General features: G+C 30.9%; 1 protein-coding gene across 3 annotated transcripts in view; it reads left to right on the top strand.

The window, feature by feature from the left end:
- Positions 1-19564, top strand: part of LOC123272329 (neurogenic locus Notch protein) — a 145594-nt gene that overhangs the window by 82026 nt on the left and 44004 nt on the right. For all 3 annotated transcript variants that reach the window (XM_044739010.1, XM_044739011.1, XM_044739012.1), the window contains 2 exons: positions 12631-12987; positions 14540-14695. In XM_044739010.1, coding sequence (XP_044594945.1) covers positions 12631-12987; positions 14540-14695 — 513 coding nt within the window. The remainder of the gene's footprint in view (positions 1-12630; positions 12988-14539; positions 14696-19564) is intronic.

The raw sequence follows: 19564 nt of genomic DNA, 5'->3' as shown, positions 1-19564 counted from the left end.
TTAAACTTGGTCTCTGCTCGTATGTAATACATACATGCATACATCGATGAAGTAATGCCGAGTATGTACAAGTCGGTGGTTTCTTTCTCAAAGAAAATAAATAAGACGCGATGTAAATAAAGGGCGGGTGGATATAATAGAAAAAGAAGGTACATATCTGCATCTCGGAAGTTTAAACTCTTGCATAGAAATAGTATATACTACACTTAATGTAACTATAGTAGAGATTTCTGCAGAAAAGGAATAAATCAGATCGACAGGAGAAGTTTTATCGGTATAATATAAACACGAATAGAACGCATGAGAGAGAGCAGAGTCTCAGAGCAGAAATCTCAGATTTAACTATTTACTCTTTACTTCTTACTCCTTATATTACCTATCCTATATATAGGAAGAGAGTACTAGACAGAATGGCTTTGTCTTTATCCATTAAACGGGGAACTCTCTCTCTCTCTCCCTTGACCTATGCAGCTCGCGGTTAAACGCGTGGGTTAGCGGAAACCGTTACGAATAAATTCCGAGTTGAGCAGAGCGTTCGATTCATCAAAATGTCTTAACTTATTTTATTTTCGGTCATATAAATTCTCAGCTACGGGGATTATCGTTTGTAAAATCGGGATTTTTAGAAATTTAACATCAATGTTTTTTATTTTTTTGTCGAGATTGTGATTAATCGGCTTCAATGTTTGTCTATTGATCCTTGGAATTATTCACTGGGAGTTTTTAGTAGGGGATTTACATAATTTGGTAGAAAACTTTTTGATAGTATGAAAAATGATGAAAGTCTAAATATTTAAAAAGAAGTTTGAATTTTTTTTATAAAAAATTGTATGGATGATTTTTAAATTTTTTTTTGGGGAATAAAAAAAATTTATTTGTTTAAAAAAAATTGTAAAAGATTTTTTAGTATTGTTGTTTATTTTTGGATTGTTTTTAACAATGAAAAAATGGAAAAATTTTCAATAAAAAAATTTTTTTTTAAATTATCAACTTAAAAAAAAAAAATTTTTAATTGTTAAAAAAAATAAATTTATCAGTTATGTCCTTGTATTTCCATATAAACACACCACCCGACACCTAATAAAAAAAAATGAGGAAGTAAAGAACCCAGTAGTCGGTAGTCAGTAGTGTAATAATTTTTTTGACGCTGATTTAAATCACGGGCAATTATTTAATCAGTTATTATTGCGTGTTCCTGCCTTTAGAAGGATATATTCTGTAATTACGGTTATTTTATTATTATTCTCAACTCTTACTAAATTTTTGGGTTATTATGCAGGCACTAATTTAACTTGATTAATATAACGGTAACCGTGTAGTAAGATAATTATTTAAAAAAGAAAAAAAAATCAACGTATCCGATCAAAATCGGGATCGGGTTTGAGGTCAATAAAAATTACACACATAATGTAACATTAACATTAACAATAAAAATAGTTATCGATCAGGCAAGCGAGTTTGTATTGACTGAAAGCCGTGAGTAATAAAGTGTCATGGAAAAGAGCGGAGGTGAAAAATGGATGTTGCTCCTCCTCGGTTGGATTGGAGCAGCATCCCGGCCCATACACACACAACAACATACAACATACAACATTCAAGACATAATATAAGAATAAGAATCCAACTGGATGAAGGAGTGCCGTAGGTGACTTGCAGACTTTAGTCAGCCAGTGTAAAATGACTGAGTGAATAAATAAAATAAAGATGAACAAAAAGTATCTTGTTTTAAAGCTGAGCAAAGGTAAACCGACAGACACATGTGAGGGCACTTATAGCCCCCTTTCCCTTCCTTCTTACCCTCACCCTTAGTCTTAGCCTTAGCCTTGGAATGAAGGGCAGAGAAGGAGGATCAGACTCACGAGGTCTTGAGCTAAACTTTGAGAAAAAGCAGAACTAATTTACCGGAAATTGTCTACTTTGTTTATTTTTTTAGGCTCGTTTGCTCGGATAAAAGCATTTGCTTTATCATCGATTGATTAAAAATTTTTTTAATAAAGTTAATGCCATCATTATTATTATTATTATTGTCGTTAAATATTAATTTCTATGTTTACAATATCCTTTTCTATATTAATATTTCTCGTGAATAAATTTACATAGAAACAACTTTTATTATTTTAGACAGCGTCCTTTCTCTTTCGTTTGTGTTTGTATTATATTATATTGTATATTAATATTCCTCTACTCAGGAAATATAATATGTGATTTATGATTATGAGTTATGAATATTATTTATCATTATCATTTATTGAAATTCTAGATGAGTCACTAAGGAATTCACGGGCATGTTTATGTGAAATAGCTCGGGACGAAATATTTTTTTCAACTATTTGTTTTTTTTAGTTAAAATTTACTCCGATTAGACTTTTAAGTTTTTGGAAGTCTTGTAATTTAGTTACTGCCTGGCTAGCTTTCGTAAGATAAAGATAAATAATAAAAATGACCCAGAACAAATTTGGACGGAATTATCTCCGGTCTTGAGCTTAAGGTTTGTTTAAAACTGAAGTTAAAAATTTTTTTATCTTTAAAATAAATGGAGCTAAATTATTACTTAAAAGTAAAAAAAAAATATTTATCTCAGAAATTAAGCTTTGAAAAATTTATAAAAATTTTTTAAAGTATGCAATTTTTATTAAATTTGTTTTATTAAAAAAATATTAATTATTTTTAATTAATTAATAATTTTTCTAGAAAAAAAGAGACTTGATAAAACAATAAATTTTAGTACTATTAAAAAAAAAAGCAGGAAGTTTAAAATTTTAATTTTTTACTTCTAGAAGTTTTGTATTATGCATATTTATTATTTAAATATTTAGAGAGCTGCAAGAATAATAATAAAAATTTGAACTCCCAGATTTAAAAAAGCATAAACGTGACTAATTAATAATTTAAAAAAAAAAAACTATTGCAAAACTGGGGACAAAAATGAACATTTCATTACTGATATTGATATAACAAAAAAATGAATGAGCAACGGCACGAGTTTGTCTTGATACGTGAGACAGTCTCTCTTGCAGCTTCTATCGGTGATGTAACAAATGAGACAGTGAGCTTACCAAAGTGAGAGTTTGACTAGGAAAATAATATATATAAATATATAGATATATTTCAGTACACTTAGATAAGTGAATAGTTATCCAGATACAAGTAGAGTGTTCGATAGAGATCGTGAGAGGGCGTGTGAATGCGTCTATTAATCCAAAGCAAGACTGGCCCTGTAAATTAACCGCTCGTAAATCAACAATATTTATTATTTAACAATGATAATTTTAATAACTAAACAAAACAGACTAGAACAATAAATAAATAATTTAAAATATAAATATATACTGAATTATGTTTGTATTACAAAGAGCAAGTCATAGGGAGTCATGGGAAATATTAAACATAAATAATAAAGTAAAAAAAGGACAAGGAGAAAAGCAAGGGTTTCGGTTCGACATATCAGCCCGAGGTGGTCACGAGTCCAAGAGGGCCCACTAGAGTGGGTGGGACCCCCTTTAGCATCGTGATCTTTTTCTTTACCTCATTCTTTATTTCTTGTTTCGTTCTTCTAAAGCCCTTCCACGGTATTCTTCTTTCTTCTTTCTTCTTTCTTCTTTCCTCCTTCTTTTTCTTACTTCTGCCTCTACTGAACTCTCTTCTGGTACCAGAAGACCGAGACTTATACCTTATACCTAACCCCTTGCTCTCCTCTCACCGATACGAGTTCTACACGACCTCCCACTCAGGTTAAACGTCGCCGAACGCCTAAGAGTCCCTGGTAATCTTACAGAGTTTCCAATTTTGTAGGTGACAGTTTAGTCGTACCTTCACTTTTTTTTTTTTTTTTTTTTTTATTTTAATCACAAAAAATAATGATCAATTTTTTTTAAAATTTCAAAGTTGAATCAAAATTCAAAGCTGCTTAAAGATATTTTAGGTAATATTTTACTTTGAAGCTTAAAATAAATTAAATTTATTTTTTGAAAATAAATTTAAGAATATTCTTTCAAAATTTTAAGTCAAAAAAATTTTTCAACTTTATTCTATTTTAAAAATTAAAAATTTTTTTCTATTTTTTACATTTTTACAATTTTTATATTTATTATTTTTTTTTCTTAGTCAAAAATTATGAAAAATCTTACAATTTCTCATTTTTTCTCTGCTATTCTTACATTTTTGAATGAAAATTAAAAATTCTAATCCAGCGATAGTGATTTAATATTTAAAAAGGCAAAAAATATTTTTTTAATGTATTTTAAAATGTATTTAATAACTCAAACAAACCCTCCTTCAATATCTCCGTTAATATGGGTTAAAAACCCCATAAAAACTGATTAAAAGTAAAATACTGCCTTAAATAACTATAGTTTATAAAGCTACGGATGACGAGTATGTACCAAGTACGCATGTATGCAAATAACCAAGGGCACACCTACATTCGGTTGCCTCCTCTTGAGGCTGGAGTACTCGTATGATATTCAAAAGAGCTGGAGAATAGATACGAGGGCCTGAGCCTGAGTCTGGGTCTATACTAGCGAAACTTAATGCCCCGTACAAATAAAATGAAACTAAAAAATGAATAAATAAATAAAAAGAATTTCGAATGAAAATAAGAATAAGAATAAGAATTGTTTGGAGAGCTGGCTGGAAGACTATGGATCTGTGTATGTGTGTCTCGTCTCGATTCTCAAGTCGTCTCATTCTCCGGAGCTCTTAGAAGGAAGATAAAGCGGGCGTGATAGCACTCACTTCTCTCTTATAAACCTCCTACGGGTTCTTGTTTTGACACCGGCTCTCCTCTTTGTTTCTCATTTTTTATTTCAGCTTCTCAGCGTCTTCTCATCTTATATTCTTACTCCTTTTTTTACTTTACTTTGCTTATATTCTTATGGTCTTCTTATATATATACTAAGAATCACGATAAATCTATCCTATCCAGCGAGCTCTTTATTTAGTTTTTATTTTATTCATCTCAAAGTATCGTATGATGCGGCAAGACCAACCGCAATATCAAGTACTGTCTTGTTCATTCTCTTTCCTGAGCCACAGCCACCACTGGACCACGTACATAACGCGGTATCAGTCCTGAAAGACCGTCGACCTGGAAACATCTTGTCTCACGGGATCGATGTCTCCCGAGTCTCCAATCGCCCGAGAAAATCCCTTATTTTTGCTTTTTTGTCCAGTGAAAATATTATATTCGATATTTTTACATAAAACCGCTGAATTTTTATTTTTTTAATAATTTTTTAAAGTGACTGAAGCTTTTTATATTTATTAAAATTGAAAAATAAATTTTTTTTCGACCTGTACTCAGTTTTTTTTTTTTAATTTCTATAAGGAATTTTTTTTTTATAAAAATTTATTTGTTAAAAAAATCATAAAAATTTTTAAATATTTATTATTAATTTTATTTTCTGGAATTTAAAATAATTTTGTTTTGATTTGTAATTTTTTTTTTAGTAAACACCAATTTTGAATAATAAATATTTATTTATTTATTTATAAAATAAAATATCACGTGGCAAGAAATTCAAAAATTATTTTAGAATTCGCATAAACATTTGACGCCTTTAAAAAAATAAAAAACAATATATATTTTTATTTGTAAACGTCCATAAAAAATACAATACCACTGAACAGGTTCTATTGTTCTTAAACATAAACCTCGTGTGTAAAAAAACACATGAGTCTGGTTATATTATGCTTAGTCTATCGTTAAATCAGCAAATCCTGTCGGCGGTTGAGTTTAAAACTAAATAAATAAATATATAAATAAATAAAACAATTTTTGCCCTGTTTTATTAACAGCGAAAATATTTAGTTATTTAAAAATAACTAACCCTAAAGGAGCTTATTGGTGGCCGTTGGCAACTTAAAGAGACTAGTTTGCGTGCCTTAGAGACGGCCCGGCATGCGAAAACAACCTGTTGATTGTCTTATAGCTAACCTGTTGCCGGTGTTGACTGTCTTTCTTCAGAGTTAGGTCTTGTCGATCAACTGGCTCTCTAAACAAAACTATCCTCTTGTCTGGTCCCTCTTATCCAATTCCTCCCTCATCTTAAACTGCTCTCTTTTGGCATGCTTTGCCCTGCAATCCGCAATCTCCGCATATTTTTGTCAAGGGCCCGTTCTTCTTTTCAGTCTTTCTCAAAACGACCGCCATCAAAGGACCTTAAAACCGATCCGCTTACTACCAGCTATCCATCCATCCACATCCATCTACTTTCGTTCATATATGTACTTTCATGTGTGTGTATATGGTTATAAATTCGTCGATAGGCTCCTTAATTAAATTCAACAAATGTCAAATCGCAGACGACTGATCAAGGTCAAAACTACCTTATATTTTATTTTTATAAATAACAATAATAATTATTATTAAAAAATCAGATTATTTTTATTAAAAATAAAATATTTTATACAATAAATTTCATTGCTCTAGTTATACGTTTTTTCTTTTATAGTAATAATATAGCTCTTTTTTTAATTGACTATTATTATTTCAATTATTAAATTTTATAAAATAAATTTCATTGTTCCATTTCAATTCTTTTAAATTAAAAAAAAATTAATTAAACATTAAAGAGCACTAACATAAAATTCTGAGCCAAAGGATCGATGTATATTTATATAAACACTTCAAAAAAGGCATGGAGACCATTAGGTGTCTTAAACGAGTACTAAATATCACGCTGAAATGATCATACCATAAATAGAGCTAGGGATAGCGATCAAAAAGTTAAAATATATACTCCTCAACTGTTATTAATAACTCGACTTTCCTCATAGATCATAATATATAAGAAACCTAACGGTAAAAGTATCAATTATTCTCACTATTTAAATACTTATTTCATTAACTAACCCAAATAACAAATACATCATAAACTAACATCTCATCAGTTCAAATCAATTAGACAACACTATCAACAACAAAATTCAATTAAAACTTCTGTAAAAAATCAATTAAATTTTTTTTAATTTTCTGACAATCAATCTCAAAAAAAATTTAAAGACCACTTTCTTTAAAAAATTCATTTTTCTTTCATATTTTAAGTGTTATAATTGTTATTTTTTTCCAAATTAATCACATTAACACCAACACATCCAAGGATAACGTTCCCCTAGGATTAGCAAACCCAAAAAGACAAATTTTTCCGGACACCCCGCAGAGAGATTGAGTCTCGTGACCACCCGTTGCCTGCTCGTGTCTGCGCATCTTACCTTACATCTGATTTCAAAAACCAACAGCCTCGCATTATTATACGGGACTTTAACTATTTCAATAGAACAATTAAATAACAGTGTCTCCCATTTCCCTCCTACACTATAATACAATAAAATCCTATCCTATCCTTTCATCCCTCGTTCTCGAGGATTTGAATCCTAATCTTAAACCCATAAAAGAGTACCAGTGTACCATTTCTCTCAAACTTTGATCCAAAAGTGAAACAAATAGTTCAAATTTAGCGTAAAAGCAATTAATATTTAGATAATATAATTATTAATCCAAGTAAGGTGTACAAAGGATAAAAATGAAAATAAAAATAATACTGTAATAGATTGAGAGTCACTGTTAACCATAGTCAGCGGCATGAGAATTTTCCCACAGTCCCCACCATTTATCGGGGCCGCCTCAGGACGCACACCCGCTCTCGCAACGTTGCCACACCTCATCCGAGCAAGACCCTTTCTTTCTCTCTCTAAGCGTGCTCGACAGGGACAACACCAAAGAAAATAAGATAAAGACCCGGTTAAAGAGCGAATGAGACAGAAATAAAAACAGGGATGGAAATCCACGGCTCCAGCCAGAAAGAGATGGAAATACTCCGACATATGTGTGTATAACCCGACACTTTACACACATGTGATATGTGGACGTGCACGCGCACAAATTTATCTACTATACACTAATACTGATATAATGCGATGTGTTGTATTGATATAAGGAAGGTTGTGTGTGTGTGTGTGTGTGTGTGTGTGTTTGTGCTGTAGAAGATGCTGATGCTGGTTGAGGAGCGAGAAAGACACCCGTCCCTTCTCTGGACCAGACACCGGACCCCAATAGCTTTTCGATACGATGTGTATGTGGTTTAGTTTATTTTTTTGGGATTATGCTCCGGGATCTTTTCTATATGTTCATGCTCAAGAATTTAAGAAACACCCGGATTTAAGAATTCGGCAAATAAAATTCTATACCACGATTTTCAATTATATTTAGATGGATACATTTTAAGTAAAAGATCTTCAATTGGGGATGTGCTACTACTTCAAAAGTAGATCAGTTGGAAGATTTTTATTATGATTTTGGAGTAAAGATTTGATATTTTATTGTGGCGTTTTTTAGGTAAAAATATTTAGTGAAAATTCCGTCTAAGAATTAAAAAAAATTTTAAGGATGCAATTTTAGAATTTGTTAATTTATTTCTAAATTATAAATGTTATATTTCTTCTTTTTCTTCATAAAGTTAAAATTACTCCAACAGTCCAAATAATTGAAAAACTAACGAGCTATTTATCCCAAAAAAACTTTTCTCCAAAACCATTAAAGCCACACAACTAAATGGAAAGCATTTTTTTGCATAAAAAAGATAAAAACCGAGAAGCCGTTGTCCTGTTTCGAGAACCGGAAGGAATGAAAAATAAAGAAGAGAAAAGCATGCGTCCGACAGTTTGGAAATATTTTCGTACAGGCTCCTGAGTGCCGAACCAGGTTCAAAAATCTCAAACTTATACATCGCACACCTTTGGGTTGTCAAATGAATAAAAAATAAAATAAAAACTATTAGAATCTTCCTCGACCGCGAATAAATAAATGAATCGATGATGTGTAGTGTCTATCTACACAGAAAAAAAAATGTTCTTGAATCAAGTATATAATTTTGAAGAACTTAATATTCTTGATTTGAGTAGAAAAATTCTCGATTTAAGGAAATTTTACTTGATTCAAGACAATTATCCTCTTCAAAATTATACTTTTGGTTAAAGAATTTTTCTCTTGAATCAAGTTAATTTTTTTTTCAATGTACATTACGTATAATATAAAATGTAACATATGTGTACTTGAGCTCATATTAACAAATACTATACAGATTCACATATGAAGCCTCTAATGTTATGTAGTAATGTAACAAACGAGAAGTGAGCCGAAAGGAGAACGCTCGAATCGCGGATCGCGAGTAGAGGGATGTAGATGCTTTTATATATGTATATATATATATATATATATATATATTTTTCTACCTTAGTTGTAATATAATGTATGTAGTTGTAGTCGATCTGAAGGATGAGAATAGAGTATGTATAATATAAATATATGAAAGGGTGAGAGGGATAAGACGTCGGTAAAGAGAGAAGAGAATAATACATAGCACACGTATGTAGGATGTATATGTGAGGAATAAAAGGGAAGAAACTGAATAACCACGGACAATCGCAATTATGGGGGACCGCCGTTGATTTATAAGTAGCGGGTTTGTTTCTTCCGTCCGACGCACCTACGCCTTCTTCACCATCAGAGCACACTTCGTAGATTATTTTATTTTATTTTATTGTACTTCAATACTTTTTTGTTTTTGACTTTTTCTGTCTCGTTCAATTCGATTTTGCTGCTATTTTTATTTTTCTTTCATCGCATTTTACTCCAGCTCTGGAGTCTCCAGTTGTATAAAGTATGGACCGTTTAAGGCCTTGTATGCTCACATGCCCATGCCCATGCTTTAACATTCGCGAGTCCGATACCTGATAAATAAAATCGAGATAAAAAAATATTCGGGGAATTGTTCGAGGGACAGGAATAAGAATAAGGTTATGGAAATAAGAATAAGGGTGAGCATTACGCTTTATATTTCTCATTTTTTAATAATAATAATAATTTATCTAAAAGTCGGTTTTTTATAGCGTTTGATTATTAATGGGCTTCATTCTCGTATCGACATCGACAGATTAAATAGTTGTGAGTTTCAGTTTAGATTGTTAGTTTTTAGCCAGTCGGCTGCAGAAAGTCCTGGGTCGTCGAGTAAAAAACAAAATAAAAATATAAAGTAACTATTGCTCATGCCCATGCCCATCGGTTGGCAAAAACTGTCGGAACGAATTCGCGGGCAAATATGTGCGATAGTGACTGGCAGAAAGCGGACTCTTTTGTTCTTACCGGTTTTGTATTGTGTATCGATAGTCGTAAGAATCGATTCGCCAAGCTTTTGTAAATCGTAAGACATTTTTATTTTCATTTTATTTTATTTATATAAACAATAACAAACTACTGGTATTTCAATAAATATTCTGGGCGTTTGTAATTAAATAGTGAATTAATACTTCAAGTATTTTATGCATCAAATTTTTTCATAAAAAATGATTAATTTTTTAATATGATACTTTGATTTATTTTCTACAAATAAATTTTTTTTAAGTTAATTAAAATTGTATTGTAATTTAATTTGTATTGTAATGCTTGAATTTATTTATTTTAAAAATTTTCTTAATTAAAAATAAATTCCCCAGAGTAAATTTCTAAAGTGAAAAATGACAACCCACGAGTTAATAAAACTGAAGAATTTAAATATTAACCATTAACCAAAAAAAAAAAAAAAAAAAAAAAAAAAATTATAATATTATTCAGTAAAAAAGGCCCGCGTTAATATTAATGTTATCTTATAGCTTATTATATAGCTCCAGCTCTCGCTGGGCTGTAGTATAATAAAGTCGTGGACCCTTAAGAACACGAGTAGAGAAATAGTTTTAAGTATTAAGTAGTTTTATAGTTCCCGATACGAGAAGAGTGTATGGATAAAGTGTTTAAACTATCACATTTACACTCTACACTAGTTTGTCTCACACATTACACGTATAATATTATATTTGTCCAATCCCGTGATGTATAATGGTATAATAATGTTTCGTCTATAGTAATATACCATATTATGGTATAGAACATCCTAAGCATTGCTGAATTATTCAAGTATTTGCTTATTGAACACATATGTGTGTGTGTGTGTGTGTGTGTATTTTATTTACATGTGTGTAGTATACGGGATTGGATAGTTAAGCTGCCCTATCGGGTATAAATTATGCGGGCCATTAGATGCTAACTATGGTCCACGAGTAGGTATGCATCACCCACTAAGGCCAGCATTTTTTTATTCGATACTTTTTTGTAATACCTCCATTCCAAATCAGATTTTTATTTATTTCCTTGGAATAATAAATTTTATTTTTATTTTTCTGGTCAAATGCTTCTGGCTTTTAACTAATCATTTCACGCGTCTAATCGTATAGATCTTTTTTGTTGGATATTTGTTGTTTAACTTTAAACTACAACATTTTTGGCGTGTCTTGAATCGTTTAATCGAATTAAATCCAGAAATATTTAAGCAAATTTTTATAAATTACCGCGTACGGAAATTTAACCGGGAAAAATTAACTGAGTCCTAAAATTAGAGCGCATTTTAGTCCACTCTAAATCGTTTCCTAAACTTTCTTTTGAAGCTAATTTCTCAGTTTTAGGGAAGAAATAAAAACTAAAATAAATTTTTCTGGGTCAAACATAAAATGTCTTTTTTCTCATAAAACCAATAATCACAATCTCTCGTTTGAATGCTGAGAAAAAACGGCAATTCGTCGCAAAATTTCTCACCAATTAAAAAAACTTTCTTCAAGCCAATTGTCGCGTAGTGTGAACCAATTAATTACCTATAACAACCGATCGCTGAGTTTGATGTGAGAACTAAACAGCAAACATGTAAAAAAGCGTCTTTTTATTAAAAAACAAAGACTTGGAATAAATTTCGCGGGGTCTGAGCACGTGAGAGCGCTCAGCTTGTTAATTTCATTATTATATATTTTATTATTTCTCCTCTTGGTTTAGTATTTGTGAGAATGGCGATAATTATAAAAAATATGTGGAAGTTGAAGTTAATAACCGGGTAAAAGCATTATAAACAAATAAAACTAGGTATAACATTGCATAGAATGTAGAGTGTGTTACATATAGTTCATTGAAGCAACTAAGCCGGAAAGGAAGTCGGTAGGAAGGAAGGTATCGTTTCCTCGTTATCTTCTCGACTTTCGCGGTTTTGTTTCCCACGTTCTTGCTATCGTATCCATGATTACACTTTATAATATTTTATACTTTACACATATCGACTCTAGCACACACTCACAATCATATAAATAAATAAATACTTTAGGAAGGAAATTAAAGCAAAACTCTCATCTTTATCAATTACCCAACACCTCCTCTGCTTATCAAACTCCGTTTATTTCTGTGGTTAATTCATTTCCTTCCTTCGCTTAGAAGTCTATCCAAAAATTTCTCATTATTTTTCTATCAAACAAAAACAGAAAAAAAATAAAAATAATTGCGCAAATTTAAATTAAACGGGATAATTTTTATTGACGGTCATGACTTTCAAGGTCTGGTTGAATAAATCAATTTTATGGTTGTAAATAAATAAAAAAATGCATGTTTAATTAAGACATCAACTTCAGTACAAGGTCAGCCCATTGAAAATTCCTTAGTTTATTTTTTAAAAAAATTACCAAGCTCTCATTTTATTTCTAAGAATATAAACAAAGATAATAAAAAAAAAATTATCTTGGTTTTCATAATCTGGACTAATTTATTTGTTTATTTACTTTCAGGGTTCAGAGGCCAACACTGCGAAGAGAACATCGACGACTGCATAGGAAACCTGTGTCAGAATGGCGCGACATGTGTGGACCGAGTTAATGAGTACGCATGTCTATGTCCGCCGACATTCAGAGGACCGCAGTGTGAAACTGACGTTGACGAGTGCTCGGTCCGCCCTTCTATTTGTCACAATGGCGGGACTTGCACCAATTCGCATGGAAGTTACTCCTGCATATGTGTCAACGGCTGGACTGGAGCTGACTGCAGTATCAATATCGACGATTGTAATGCAGCGGCTTGCTTCAATGGCGCTACTTGCATCGACCGCGTTGGCAGTTTTTACTGCCAGTGCACTGCCGGAAAGACTGGTACGATTTTATTGATAATTTCATTAAATTTAGCCTCTAAGAACCTTATCAGTTGCTTTACAACCCAAAAGATCGATTATTCTTTGATTTTAAGTCCTCGACAAGATGGAGGGTCGCTTTAAATGGCGGAGATTTGAATTACATAAGCGCGGGAAATTCAAATTTCTAAAAATAAATTAAATTAAAAATAATTTCCCCCATGAAAAAAAAATATAAAAATAATATATGTCAAAATATATAAAAAATATATTTTTAAAATCTATAAAAAATATGTATAGTAAATACATTTTTAATAACTAACTATATTCAAGATATATCTTAAAATACATATCTAAAAATATATTTTGAATATATCTAAAATATATTTGAAATATATATGAAAATCGGCCAAAAGTTAGTTATTAAAAATATATTTACTATACATAATTTATATATTTTTTATAGATTTTTAATATATTTTTTATGTATTTTGACATATATTTTTATTTTCATGGGGGTTATCTTTCAAGCAATAAATTAAAGTAGAAGTAAAATCATATAAATAAATTTATCTTAAGATAAAATAAAAATAAATCAGCAAGCACTGTATTGAATAGAAAACTAGACCTCGGAACGCAGGTGTGTTTATCTCGATAGTTTTCATCAAGCATCTCCTTATTAGATTCACCCGAGGTCGCCGTATAGTCTCTTAGTCTAGCAAGTAGTAGCAGCAATAACATAACGACAGATGTCTCCTGAATTCTCAACTAATGTTCGTCCACTTATCCTCAAGTCTGAGTCTTGAATTTCAACTCGAGAGTAAACATTTTATTTTTTTGCACTACCAACATTCTTATAATCCACTTTTCTACAGAAGATACATACATACATCCATACCTACGACGGATTACAATTGACGGGTGATTAGAACTCTTGAAAGTTGATGAACAAGTGGAAGTAAAGGCTACAGTCTCTATCTTCTAGTCTCTCTATTCACCACAAGCAGATACTATATGTTTATAAATAAAAGACAATATAATAATAACATGTGTTGTATTATATATACGAGAAGAAAAGAGTTAATGTAATTTATCGGGAGTATTATTTGTCGGTAAACACTTTGTAACTCTGTAAATGTATATAAAAGCGGGCCCCCCATGCATCTCGCATCAGATCGTATATATCGGGATTCAATTTTATTATTCAATTCCTCACAATACGAGTTAAGATTAAAGAGTTTATATTTATAAATATATATACGGAATACCAGTGTCTTTAAATTTTATTTTCTATCATTACGTTTGTTGATCTCCTTCTTTGGCTCCGAGCCTCCAGTCCATCTTTGGTAATCCGCTGACACTTTTGTACTACTAGAGCCTTCGTCATTTACAATTACAACTCATACTGCCTGGGTTTTTACCCAGTTCTACAGTATTTCATTACTTATACTATAAAATATCCAATTTAATTTTATCGATTCAATGCAATGCTTCTGATTTTATTTTATTTTATTTATTAGTTCATTAATTAGGAACTGGCCAGTAGGTGGTTTATACGGTCTATGCTTTTTCAGGTTTGCTATGTCATCTTGATGATGCCTGTACGTCAAATCCATGTCACGAGGGTGCAATATGTAACACAAGTCCCATCAATGGTTTTTATACTTGCGCTTGTGCTTCTGGGTATGAAGGAATCGATTGTTCGCAGGATCAGAACGAGTGTGCTCAAGGTAGGATTTTTTAATTTTATAAGAAAATTATAATTAAAAATTTTTTGGTTAATTTTTTATGGACTAAGTTGAGGAAAAAAATAATTTGATTTTTAATGTTGAGTCAAAAATAAATAGTAATTTATTTTTTTGGAAATTTTTAAGTTAACATTATTAATTTTAATATTTAAAATTAATTAAAAGAAATTTCAAATTATAAATCAAATTTGGTCACTAAAAGTTGAAATTTTGTCAAAATTGTAATTAATAAAAATAAAAATGACCAAAATTTCAAATTTGGTAAAACTTACATTTTTTTTCAAGTTTAAATTTAAAATATTCAAAGCAACTGAAGCTTAGATAAATAATTATTTAAATTTAGTTAAAAATTTTAATTGAAAAAAATTAAAATTAGCAAAATTTTAATTTAATAAAGCTCAAATTTTTTCAAATGCCCAAATTAAACAAATTCAAAGTAATAATTAAATAATTTAAATGCAGTCAAAAATTCTAATTGGTAAAATTAACACTAGCCAGATTTCAAACTTAAAAAAGCTCAAATTTTTTCAAAAGTTCAAACATCAAAGACATTCTTACAAACAACATTTCCCTATAAAAACAATAATTACCCATAAAAACTCTATAATCTCCATCTTTTCCGCAAAAAAAAAAAAAAAAAAATAAAATCCTAAGAAAATATGATCTTATCTGCATACCGATGCGGGAATCATGATCAAGCCTGAAGCTAAACTGGACGATGAAGAAGCATCTAAAAAAATATATGTCGTGCGACTGTACTCCGGATCGTTATTATCGACGAGTAATCTCATGTCTTATGTGCCCCAGGACACATTCGCGATTGTAAGCTCCCCGCGGGGTTCTTCAATAATCGACGAGCGTCTCAGTCTTACCCCTCGTATTCATCCACTTTTTAAAAAAAAAACTCATATGTATACTTATGTAGTTACTTGTAATTATTTTTTAGCCAGAAACCCAGCATTCAATTCTCGGCGATCGTTGTCACCCTTCAAGCCTACCTTTCATTATATCACAAACATTCATGATATTTATAACTTGATTGTACGCTCCGATAATTAATACCAGCAATTATCAATCATTTTATTCAACTCATTCCTTATTTTTTTGATCAACAGCAGATAAAAAATAATTTTTATTTATTATTTACCGAGTTGAGATAGAAACATCGGAAGAATTTTGTCGAGTAAAAGGTTTCTGGCTAATAATTTGATATGAGATTTATGAATTAATAAGAATTCCAAGAAGCCTTTCGGAGCAATGACGTCGTGGATGTCCGGCGTTGAATTACCCTCATGCTTAAACATTAAACAAAAATTCTTTATATATATATAAATAAACGCGGAAGAGTACGGCTTTAACTTACACATGCCGCTGGCTCAAATTTATAATGTTAAAGATTGGGTCAGAGGCCCCTTACCTTGTACCCGTACCGTCCAAGTAAAGTAAAGGTCCCCGAAAATAAAAAATAAAATAACGAAATCCGAATCTTAAGGACTCGTACCTCTATCGGGAACTTTTATTTTGTATTGCTTCGACTACAGTATGTGTAAGTCTAAAGTGTATGGGTCCACGAGCCTGTACTACCTGTCGCGTTAGTAACAAAGGGCCCTATTGTTACGCGAAATTCGGCAACGCCGCCACACGAACAGCTAGTGAGCCGTAAGTTGATACCCCTGGGGGCTTTTTTAAGGACCCACGGGGGTGACCAGGTTTATATAATGCCGTTTTATTATTTATTTACTTATTAAAAAAAATTTTTTTTTTATTTAACAGCAGAAAATTTTTATATCGACGGTCTAATTAGCAATCGGTTTAACTCCTTATTTTGTAGAAGGTTATTTTTTAACATTTTGATGTAGCTATAGTCCAATTATAAATTATTTAAATGACCCAAACCAAAATATTATACCTCTATTAGATATTAAATGGTTTTTAAAGTGATAATAAATTTTTAACTAATTTTTTTTTTCGAATAAATGGAAGATTTTCTAAAATGGAGTTAGACAATTTGCTAATTAGAACGTCGATATAATTTTGGATATTGTAATAAAAATACCAAAAAATTGAGCTCAAGTTTTTTTATTCACAATTTTTAGTGGCTTTTAACTGCAGGGTGCTAGTTTAAATTGAAAATAAAATATCCATATAATTTATCCGCGAAAAGTTAAGATATAAAGTCGTTGATTGCAATATAATAGTCATACCTTTAACTTTAAAAATTTTGTCCGACTAGTAATTCTGGACTGACTTAATGCCCACGTGTAAAAGCTTCTCATGAGTTAACTCTCGCTATTATATATCTACATTATATTCTACATTCTACACTCTGCATACAAAAGACAGAGCAGACCTAACCAGTTCGTATTATTTTAATGATTTTATTATTTTCCATTCTCGCGTTTGTGTGTGCCGTGAACTCACGCGTCCAAGCGATAAAACGCCAGTTTAAGAATATACTTGTACCGCACTTTTATTCAAGCCTTTGCCTCTTACTGTGTATCCTTTTTCCACACATACACACACAGATATATAAGCATAAACAGATAAAGAGTCACATATGTAGATGATGCTGATGTAAAAAGCAGTTTTATAAGGCTCTGCAATAAACTATCTGCTATTCACTACTCACCAGTTGTATTATACCCAGAGACAATTTATTCACTGTAAATTTACGAGCCTAAAAAATAACACAACACATATTTTTACCGTTCAACGAAATTAAATAACCATTACATTAATAAAAATAAAATTACATCTTTAATAATTGTAGTTTCATAAATGGGTACAATGATAAAAATAAGACTGCAGTTTTTTCCTTTTTCCAATTAAAAAACACGAATTGCCTCAAGACATTTCTGTTTATAAGTAATTATTATTTATATTCATAATATTGAAGAAAGATCTAATGATTTACTCAAGTAATGCACTTATAATTACACTCTTTGAGCCAAGTCATGACACTTGATCAGAAGATCAACTACGATGAGAGATCTATCATCAAGTCTAGCTTGGAAATTTATTTATGAAAAAATTTTATGATGAAAAAAAAAATGAAACTTTATTTTACGAAATTTAAATCGAAAAATTTTTGGCAATTTTTTTTTACTTAAATAAATTGAATTTATAAAAATTTTTTATAATATTTATTCAAAAAATTATTAAAATTGTTAGATCTAAAAATAATAAAAATAAAAATTTTTATTCATTATTAAATCTAAAAGGTTAACGGCACTGAAATAGAAGTAATAAAAATAAAAATCAAAAATACAAAGCCGAAATAGATGAAACGATATCTCGCCCTGATAAATATAAATCCATTTATACAACGCCTGGATCCGTAATACGAGACACAAAAGCAGTGCTTCTGATTATTAATGAAGTCCTTTTGTTTGGGATTATACCACACCACAATATAATATAATACAAACCTGCATTGCATCTTACATCCTTATAACTCCTTTAGTACACTCACAAATATACATTATCAAGCCTATAATCAGTAAGGGCTTGGCGATTATTTTTTCACTCCATTAATCCCTTGCATACAAAAATTCACATTATAAAATTGAATGGTAATCATCAATCAAACTCCTATCTAATGACTCAATAAATAACTTTATAATTGCTCGAGCTATCTTTAATCTATCATCTATATAATCTTCTTCCAATAAATATCTCCGAAGTTTCTAAAATCCCGTCATAGAAATTTCTTGCTCTAGAACCAATCTCAACAAGATAATTGATAATTGACTTCTTCCCAATGTCTAAATTAATTAAATTAATGTGTAACAAGCATCCGCGGACTAAAAACCCTCAAAACAATTTTAATAATTAATATTTGTGATAAAAAAGCATCTGGATGGGTGACACGCTAAGAGGCCTAGCTTTTTCTATACACAATAATAAAATAAAACAAACTTAAACTGTATATATTTAATTGCCAACATGATTGCAATAATCTATTACATGTCCACCGCATTTTAACGTACTTGCAGGAGTGAAAGCACAGTTATAATTCCAGTAACTAAATAAATAAAAAAAAAAAAATGATCCGAGGTACGAGCGTGATCAGATTTAAAATTTATTATGGAATTCAGGGTGCGATTATCTGCCCATAGATGGCTACCATTCCTCAGCACTTTTGTCTTCTCGCATACACATGTGTTATTATACTTAACCAGGCTAGTACATACTTAAATGTCGATAAAACCCCTTGAGGGACACGCGATGGAATGAGAAATTTCGCAAAGATTGTATAAGCACATGCACCTGCCATCAATTATCCATCATATTTATTTAATGTGTGCGATCAAGTATTATATAGACTTTTCTTTAAACGATCGGGACGCTCGGTTTTTAGTCCTGTTCTTGGACTTGTTGCTCATGGGAGTATCTTTAATTAAGATTAACATTTATGAGAAGCTAAATTGATGAAGCCATATTTAATTGCAGCCTCTTAAAAGATATATGTCCACGTATGACTATTTATATTTACTGATTTTTTGTTATTGTGGTGTTATGTCCCGGAGGTTTTATTCTCCTTTATTTATATTCGAGATTATGGTGTGCATTGGTGTGAGGGGTAGATCCCAGACATGTCAAAAGACATTATTAAAGAGTGAGAGAAGAGAAAGAAGAATATAACGCGGGTTTTCGCATACCATTCTCGTGTAATTCGCGTTCGTTTTTCCACGCATTGTAATTGCCAACTCTTGGTCTTGCTCTTATGGTTCATGTATATAGATAGAAACAAGAGAGAGAATTATCCATCGGCGCTGAAGATAAAGACAAGAAACACACTGCCAGAACGTGTTTACAGTTCCAGTGGCTGATGCTCAGAGAAATAAATAT

The sequence above is a fragment of the Cotesia glomerata genome, linkage group LG10 (genome assembly GCF_020080835.1).
Source record: "Cotesia glomerata isolate CgM1 linkage group LG10, MPM_Cglom_v2.3, whole genome shotgun sequence".
Classification (NCBI taxonomy): domain Eukaryota; kingdom Metazoa; phylum Arthropoda; class Insecta; order Hymenoptera; family Braconidae; genus Cotesia; species Cotesia glomerata.
Note: the sequence above shows the minus strand (reverse complement) of the source record. Positions and strands in the feature narration are given on the sequence as shown.